Source organism: Hippocampus comes, unplaced genomic scaffold, assembly GCF_001891065.2.
Source record: "Hippocampus comes isolate QL1 unplaced genomic scaffold, H_comes_QL1_v1.1 scaffold390, whole genome shotgun sequence".
Lineage (NCBI taxonomy): Eukaryota > Metazoa > Chordata > Actinopteri > Syngnathiformes > Syngnathidae > Hippocampus > Hippocampus comes.
In genome coordinates this window covers 156,282-164,857 of record NW_017805083.1, presented here as the reverse complement: position 1 = coordinate 164,857, position 8,576 = coordinate 156,282, and the positions used below count along the sequence as shown (strand labels likewise).

General features: G+C 54.9%; 1 protein-coding gene and 1 long non-coding RNA gene across 2 annotated transcripts in view; one reads left to right on the top strand and one right to left on the bottom strand.

Annotated features, from left to right (window-relative positions):
• Positions 1 to 7,769, bottom strand: part of gatad2b (GATA zinc finger domain containing 2B) — an 11,189-nt gene extending 3,420 nt beyond the window's left edge. Inside the window, 10 exon segments of the mRNA XM_019865373.1 lie at positions 783 to 890; positions 1,057 to 1,259; positions 1,440 to 1,631; positions 1,634 to 1,763; positions 2,796 to 2,954; positions 3,849 to 3,977; positions 4,691 to 4,822; positions 4,953 to 5,082; positions 5,429 to 5,797; positions 7,642 to 7,769. Coding sequence (XP_019720932.1) covers positions 783 to 890; positions 1,057 to 1,259; positions 1,440 to 1,631; positions 1,634 to 1,763; positions 2,796 to 2,954; positions 3,849 to 3,977; positions 4,691 to 4,822; positions 4,953 to 5,082; positions 5,429 to 5,797; positions 7,642 to 7,649 — 1,560 coding nt within the window. The 5' untranslated portion in view covers positions 7,650 to 7,769.
• Positions 216 to 8,576, top strand: part of LOC109513139 (uncharacterized) — a 13,127-nt gene continuing 4,766 nt past the window's right edge. Inside the window, exons 1-2 of the long non-coding RNA XR_002167665.1 lie at positions 216 to 620; positions 7,216 to 7,218. This is a non-coding gene — a long non-coding RNA (uncharacterized LOC109513139). The remainder of the gene's footprint in view (positions 621 to 7,215; positions 7,219 to 8,576) is intronic.

Sequence of the window (8,576 nt, the reverse complement as noted above, 5' to 3'; positions counted from 1 at the left end):
TGCGCCTGAGCGGGGAAACAAGCGGGGGGGCACGCAATTGCGGCCGGATGAGTTCAAAGGGCTCAAAAGGACCGACTCTCCGGCCCCCGGGTCTCGACGTGACCGGCGAGCTGTGTCGCGACACAACACGTCGACGGGCCCCCGGGTGAGCTCGGAGCGGACGAAACCCGATGACAGCCAAAAGCGCTCGGGGGCCGAAAGAGCGTGATCAGAAGCCCAAGTGGCTCCGGTGCGTAGTGACAAGAGGAAACCCCGCCCACTTCGTGGCCCCGGGCTTTTACCATGACAAACACCGGCGGAAAAAGAGCACTCCAACTCGCTCAGCTGAGTTGGAGGCGGATTCGAGCGCCCGCCCCCGTGTCCTGGGAGTTACCCCGACTGACACCAGACTCAACTCGCTCAGGTGAGCGCAAACCGGAGTAAACCGGCCCGCTCCGTTGACGTGTCAGATGCTTTGACTAGCAAAGCTTGTTCTGCGCGTTTGCTCGCATGCCCCGTTGACACAGACGACAGGATGAAAGGCATCGCTTTGAAGGGGGAAGTTGTGGCGCCGAGCGGGCAAAATTGCTTCATGAAGCAGTCCCAAGGAGCTCATCGACACTCGCGTATTCGGATCCGGAGTTGAGATGGCTCACTCGCATGTGCAAAGTGGCCTTTTTCCATTTTGCCCCCCCTCCCAATAAGCTTTTCGGAAAGGAGGCGGTGGCGCATTTTGAGCCGCGAGGTCAGTACCCGCGAGCGTCATTTGCCGCGCGTCGCGTGGGTATTCGGAGGCCGCGTACCTGGCGCAGAGCGTGGTGTCGGATCAGCGAGTCAGTCTTGGAGGCGTTGGGGCCGCTGGGGGCGGAGCCAGGCGAGAGGGCCGCCTGCTGCAGCCTCTGTTCGATCTCCTGAAAGGGAAGCGGTCATGTTTTTTTATAGGCCACGCCCAGACCGGCGGCGCTCAAATGAGTCCCAGTTCCCCCAAAGCGCCAAACTGTTTTGTTCGGGGTCCGAAACATGTCGGACACGCGCAACCCCCCCCCCAGAGTCTTACGCAACCGCTCGGATGCTGACCTGCTCCTGTTGTAGAGCCTTGACGAAGGCGTTCTTCAGCCTGTTGGTGTGCTCCGCCTTGAGAGCCTTTTTCTGATTGGACATCATGCACTGCTCGCACAGGATTCGCCCGCTCTTCTCCTGCTTCCAGTGGGGGGTGAAATCCGTTCTGCATTGGGCACAGAAGAAGGGCTCCGTGCGGGAAAGCGTTCCCCGCAGTTTGCCTGCCGAGCGGAGAGGAGAGGAGGGTACAAAAACGCCGACTTGCGGACTCGCTCCCGATACCCGTCCCGTTGACGGGTATCGGGACGCTGCGCGACCTCGCGAAAAGCCAGGCTCCCCCCCCCCACACACAACAATTCCACTCAGGGCCGCGGTGGATGAGACTTGACGCGGACGCTTACCCTGACTGTCGAGCACGCTCTGCACGACCTCCTCCAGGCCCACCATGTAGATGAACTCGCTGTTGGCGGCCGACGGCAGGAAGTGGAGGAGCGGGGCGGGGGGCTTGGGCGGGGGGATCTCCAGCAGCGTTTTCTCCAGCTGCTTCCTCAGGGCCAGCTTGGCAGCAGCCTGGCTGCTGGCCCTCTCCCTCCCACCCCGCCTCCTCCGCCGCCGCCACCGCCGCCGCCCGCCCCAGCCGCCGCCGCCGCAGCTTGCATGTGGGCAAGGTTCATGTACATGGCGCTGGAGCCTGATCGCTGCGATGCTGCCACCTGCTGGCTGGCCTGTGCAAAAACACAAACATTCCCATCAGTCCTGAGCATTTTGTCACAACACGGCGACCTGCAAACAGTGGCGGGGAGTGTCCAAGTACACTTGGGTGCATTTGTCTTGCTTGTTTGCTACTTCCTGCACTTCGCAGTCGTTCCTTGGACACAATGGGGCGTGTTACTTTTTGAAACTTTGTGAAAAAGGTCAAGTCGACCGCATGGAGATGTTGACCGAACAACAACAACAAAACAGATTCAGAGAAGCAAGATATTCCCGATCCGGCTAAGGTAGGAGTTGTTTCATGCTTTGAGGCAAATGTGGCGTGTCCTGCACTGACCCCAAAACCACAAGCTTCTGAGCTTCAAAAAGTGAACAAACACGTCCGGCTAATTGCGCTTTTTTGGTTTGTTTGCATTCGCAAAGCCACGGTGTCACATTTGGATGGCATCAAAGCCTGAAAATCCTTTTTTCCCTCTCGGTAAGAGCACCTTTTTGCGTGCGGAGACGTTTAAAAAGTCACATTTACTTTTGTACATTTGGGCAAAGGAGTCCGCCGACTCTTGTTTTTCCATCTGTACTTGCACTTCAGTACGTAGCGCGAGTACTTGTGACACATCTGCATGCAAATCAGAAAATGATTAGCGGAATACAATGGCTGGATAATTGCACTCATTTACCGCGCCCAAAGCAAAGCGCTTGATTGTTACATTGAGAGTCGCGATCTTCGCGCTGCCAAAGAAAGAACCCGATCCTCCGCTTGGTCTCGACAGTGAAAGTGATGAGATTTCACAGCTCAGCGGATTCATCGCTTGCTTTAACGAGGCTGAGCAATTACGGTTCCCAGGCCCAACCCCACTTAGATTGTAAAAAGTTGAAAGGGCATGACTCCCTTCTGCAACAAAAAGAGCGCCAAAGAGAAAAAAGAAAAGTTTTCACTTTGACAGTGTTGACAGTGATAATAGACTCAAACGGAGCCGATTGCTTGAGTTCATTCCTTACTGGGACTACGCTTGAAGAAACGCTTTTTTTTCCCGGGTTTGCGTTACCTGCTGGTAGCTTACGGCGTTGCCCATGCTGGAGCGACCCATCCCAGGTTTGGAGAGCCGCTGTCCTTGCAATGTGGCGGGATTGGGTGCGATCACCCGCTGGGACATGAGCATGGGTGGCAGGCTGGCGTTGGCTCCTGACCTGATGACTGTGTGACCCTGCAGAAGGAGAGGGAGAGAGAAAAAAAAAAGGGGGGGGGCTTTAATCCAAGCGAATCAAGTACTAATAAAATCAAAGCAGTAATTAGTTCATGGGGGGGGGGGAATCTTGGCCATCAATGTTGTTCCAAGGCCCCATTGATAACTGGAGGCACAGATACGCGATATACAATCTAATGAAATCTCAAAGTCGATTAAAACCGCACAGTACAGTATAAATCCTACAGCCCACTGAGAGAAAAGTCATTCGCAACCAGTTTCTTTCTTATATATACACACATATAGATATGACAAGTCACTCAAATGATCTTCACATCGACATGAGCAATAATAACAAAGAAAGTTTCTTTGAGCAAATGTGCTCTTCCAGAAATCCGAGCCAAACCGCTAGCTAGCTAGCTAGCCCTTCGCGTGAATCGGTAGCCAAGAAGCGGCTCTCGGCTTCAAAAAGGTCGGCGCAAGCTCAACATGTTTTGAAATGTGCCAGAACAGTGCAGGTATGAAACCGTAACTTAAACGCTTGCGAGGGGGGAAGACGACCTTGAACAGACGCGAGTCCAACAAAATTCAACCCATTATTTGTCCGCACGGGCAGCTTTGTATTTTGTCAGCTACGAACCCGAGGCGAGAATTGCGTGACTGCAAGCTTATTTCTCAACAGCCTCGAGATACAAGTGGAATGGCCTCCTCGTGCAGAAAGTCAAACGAGGATCGCTCCTTCCACAGCTGCCCGTTGGACCACTGGCGGCGAGCAACCGCAAGTGACCCCGAGCCAAACGGTCGCCACGCCATTCTGAGCATTTCAAGTCTGGTCAACTGGCGGTCTGCCCCGACAAACATTTGCGTAGCGTTTCGGTTTGGAAACACGCGGGCATGGCACTCATGTGCGCTAACCTGTGCCGTCCGCAGATTCTGCGGCTCTGGGTTGTGCACGCCCGACCGCACCGGAAGCTTCCCCAGTCCAGGGGAGCTGTGGATGGAGGGCGGCTGCCCGGAAGAGGCGGCATTCTGGACCACCGATACCTGCAAGTAGACACCATCATGATGTTAAAACCTCTTCAATCGCACCACCCATTCAATCAGTCAATCAATCGAGGGAGAAGGGTGGGGGTGTGGGGGGAGAAACATCAACCATTTACACCTTTCAGATATAAAAAAAGGGTCATCCAACATTAGCCTCTGCAATGAACGTCTTTGGAGGTCATTTGAGCCAGCCAGCCGGGGCCAAACTTCTCTCTTCCCCAATACACGAAGAGCCCTTGGCCTCTCACTCCAGCTGCCCCCCCCGCCCCCACACACACACACACTCACACACAATGACAACACTGAGGCGACGCAAATCACTGCTTCCGATTGCCCGGGGATTTGGCGCCATCTTGTGGCGTGACAGAAAGAGCACCAGAAGAAGAGAACATGAGGGGCTTTTTTTTTTTTTTTTTTTCCCTCCCAGTGACTCGCCAAACAATACGCACAGTCCATTAAAAAGCCAATCGGCTAATTTGGGAAGAGGATTGTATTTTTCTTCAAATGCTGCGGCAAATGTTCACCTCACAACAAACAGCTTCATATCACAAGACATCCGCAGACAACTTTGAAGAGAGCGTGAACGACCACCTTTCCCCGGCAGACTCGTGTGCGCTCACAAAAGAAATAGGCGCCGTCCTGAAATGGAAGGCGGCAGCGTTTCCTTTGGGGAAAGATCCCCCCCCCCCCCCGGCCGCCCAAAACCGACTGACCTTCTGCACCACGTTCTCCTTCTGCATTTGACTCTGTCGGAGCTTCTTGAGCAGCACCAGGCGAGCCTCCTCCAAACGCAGCTCCTCGCGCAGAGCTTTGATCATCTTCTGCCTCTCTTCTCCGGTCTTGCCCTGCAAACACGCACACCACGTGTCCATCATTTGGTACCGTGAACAGAAGCGCTCGTGTCTTTTTCCAAAACCGCGGCTGATTTACGATTTCGAGCGCCGTGCGGACCATGCCAAGCGGCTGCCGCGCTACCTTGAACATGTCCAGGTTCGCATGGTTCCGGCGCTCTTCGGGGCGAGGTGTCGCTCGGGGACTGGATGCCTCGTTGTCTGACAGGATGATGACGTCCGGGGATGGAGTTCGTCTCTCGCGGTCTGCGTCACTGAATGACGGGGAATTCAAAGACAAAGTGACGAGTGACATTCAAGGAAAACTTTGCTTTCACAGATGCGGGCTGTGAAATCATCTTTATTGGTGAGAACAATTTTAAAAAAATGAAACGTGATGAGATGAACGTCATTTGGACATGGAAAACAATGTCCTGAGGACTGGACGGAGCACCGAAGCGGCTAATGCGTCTCTGAGAAACAACGGTCCTGGCCATTGCATCTCATCTTCACACACTTTTAAAAATCAAAGAGAGTTGTGTCAACGGTGCCTTCGAAACGGAAATTGGTCACACGCGGAGCTTTGCCGTCCGAGGAAGCCCATTCCAACGAGAAGCTCACCATCTGCGTCCGGCACTCATGTCCACCGGCTCGTCCAGGACGTTCTCCTTGCCGTTCTTACTGGGGCCGCCGTGCCCGCCGAGTCTCAGAGTCCCATTTAGCTTCTCCTCGTAGGCGGCGCCCATGAGGCTCTGATGGTGGAGCGCGCCGGGGCCGGGGCCGGGGCCCTTGCCGTCGCCCAGGGGCCCGGCGACGTCCAGGGCCGCCAGATCTTTGCGTTTTAGCAGCGCCAACATCTTGAGGCGCTCCATGGCCTCGTGGCCCTCCATTTTCAGGCGCTTGGCCAAGGCCTCCTCGCGCTCGTTGGGCGACTCCAGGCCTCGCTTCAACAAGTTCAACCTTAGCGCCTCCTCGGACATCTGCTCCATCCTGGGGAAAAGACGCAAGGGGAATGTTGGAAAACGACGTCAATCGGCCGCCGCCGAAACACCGACGTGGGCCGACGTTCCCCTCGCGCGGGGTCATTTGCCGCCGGACACGAAAGTCAAACCCTTCAAATTCTTCAAAATGCACCCGTGAGTCACGCTCGCGCGCTCGGTGACATAATTCCCTGCGCGAACGCGCTGGCGGTTCTTCTCAATTCACAGCCACGCGCACCAAACGCGGACGAACGCGCCGACGAAGACAATCCCCCGAAACAGAGGTACAATTAGCCGCCCGTTTGAACAGCGAGAGATTACTCATTTTAAGTCAACGGCCGACTCGGGAAAACGAGTGTCAAACCGTGACTGACGTATAAGCGTTCTATTTGCAGTATTGAAAAAAAGAAAAAAAAAAAAGAGAAAATCACGGCAACGCGGATCATCAGAAAATAGGAGCGGCTGATCGTTCAGACAGAAGTGGGTTAAATAGAGCGTGCTAATAATAACCGGGAACTCTGAACTCGACAGTGATGAATATCGGGATTTCCGTGGCGAGGGAAAATGCCCTTTCCTTGTGATGCTCTCATGTGCACAAAACGCGGCACGGCGGCCGGCGAGATCCCGCATTCGTTGATTTAAGAAGGGCTCAAATCATACTGGAAACAAGTTCAATCGAGGCCAGTCACAGGAATGACGTCCGCTCGCGTGTCCGGCCGGAGACGTCGGCGGTCGGCGTGGCCGAGAATAACGCCTGATCGCGGCGTGCCCCAAACCTGACATCAAGGCAACGAGGTCAAACCACCTATTCGGTGAAATCACTGGCTCGCGGTCGGCAAACTACGGCCCGGGGCCCATTTGCGGCCCGCCATCCCTTTCTGAGTGAGATTAAAAATGACATTTGACACAGCCCGCAAGGCGAAGAGGCTGGAGGTGGGCAGAGTGAGAAGGTAGGGGGGTGTGTGTGTGTGGGGGGCGGGGGGGGTGCCACCACTAGGATGAATAAATGGATTCACATTCTCAAGGCCTGACACACGTTGACCAAGTCGCTCAGTCGGCGAGGGGGCGTTTACAGCGAGCACGCTTTCAGAAGTCAAGCCAAACCTTTGTCGGAGTTGCTACACGAGTATCGAATGAACTCGTGGTGTAAGTTGGACTGCGCCAACAAATCGACCCAACTCGGAACTCAGTTCCCACCGTGGACAGAGCGGCACGACAGAATGCCGGCGCAATCAGAAATGCCATGGCGCGTCACGTGTAGCTTTGTCGACCAAAACAAACGGAGTCTGTTACTCACAACTTGACAGTCGGAGACCCAAGCGGCCATATCCCGGATTTTGTTTCACAACAGCGCCTAACAGGATTCATCATCACGCAGGCATCACTGGAGAAATAGAGAGGCGTGCCGCCTCCGTAGCTCCGACGCAGCCGGTGGGTAGCGTCCACCCTGCACGCAAAGGTTTCTTTATGAAAAACAAATAATAGACGGCCGCGAACGCGGCAGAGCAGACATCCAGGCTCAGATATTTCTTGATGATGGTGGCCAAACAAGTCTTCTGCTGAGCATGTTGTCCGAAAGCAGCCCCGTGACCAAGACGTGCTACATTTGCTCAGGATGTTGCCATCCGAGGAACGGCTTCAATGCGCGTTTTCCCGCGCCGTCAATGTCAAAAGAACGGAGAAGACGAACAACCGCCACCGAGTCGGTCTCTGTGTGATCTTCAAATGGGTTTGATGAAGTGAAAGGCTTTTTTGAGAAAGCGCAGCATTTCCCAGCCCCGTGGCCGCATCCCATGACCGGGGGGGGGCAAGATGAGAGCTCAAAACAAAAAAAAAAAAAAAGATGGGACTGACCCCGACATTTAACAAGACCCAAAATGTCGCCTCTGTCATGAAAGGAGGAGCTTTGATTGACAGACAGCGCACGTTCCTTCCACGTGCGATGGCTCTTGTTGGTTCCTCCTTCGCACATCAGCCTGATCCCCTGCAACACGACGTGGGGGTGGAGGGGGGGGGGGGCAACGATGATACAACAAAGCCTTCCCTGTTACGACTTTGTCACGAATGAATTTGTGATGCAGTGACGGGAGCCGAGTGGTCGCCTCCATTTGCTGGCGAGAGAAACACACAAGGTGGGGGGGGGGGGCAGCGAGAACGGTGCCACGGAGCCAATCAGGGGCGACCTTGTGGCGCACGTCAGGAGCTGGCACCGCCATCCCCCTTGGCGCCCATCGCCACCGACTGCCTTTACATAATATCATGACTGTTTCGGTCAGCTGCTACACAAGCCAGGACTCCACCCGCCCCGTTTGTGCTCAGCCCCGCCCCATCCTGTCTCATAAATCCCTCCCACCGCCATCCGCTCACCCCACCCCTCTGGCTTTGGGCACCGGGCCAGGCCAGCGCAATAAAGAAACAGGAGAGAGGCTGGGGCATAGGAGAAAAAGGAAGAGAAAAAAAAAAAAAAAGGAGGGGGGGGGGGTCAATGAGAGGGGGGGGGTAGACATGGCGCCACTTTTCATCTTTTCATAAATCACAGATCCGGGTCGTACAGGGAGACTTCTCCATCTTGAAAATGGAGTCCTTCCTCCGAGAAGGTCATCGTGGTCAAAGGCAAAGAGAAACGACGCGGTGAGACTCCAGACATCATCATCGGCGCGGCGCAGCGCGGCGTTTTGGAAGCCCTTCTTCTGCTCCAGCTGCAGAGTACCTACCACAAAGAAAGCCCTCCCCCTTTGCTCCCCTCCCCCAATTCCTCAAACCGCTCGTCTTTTCCTCCGCCTGGCTTT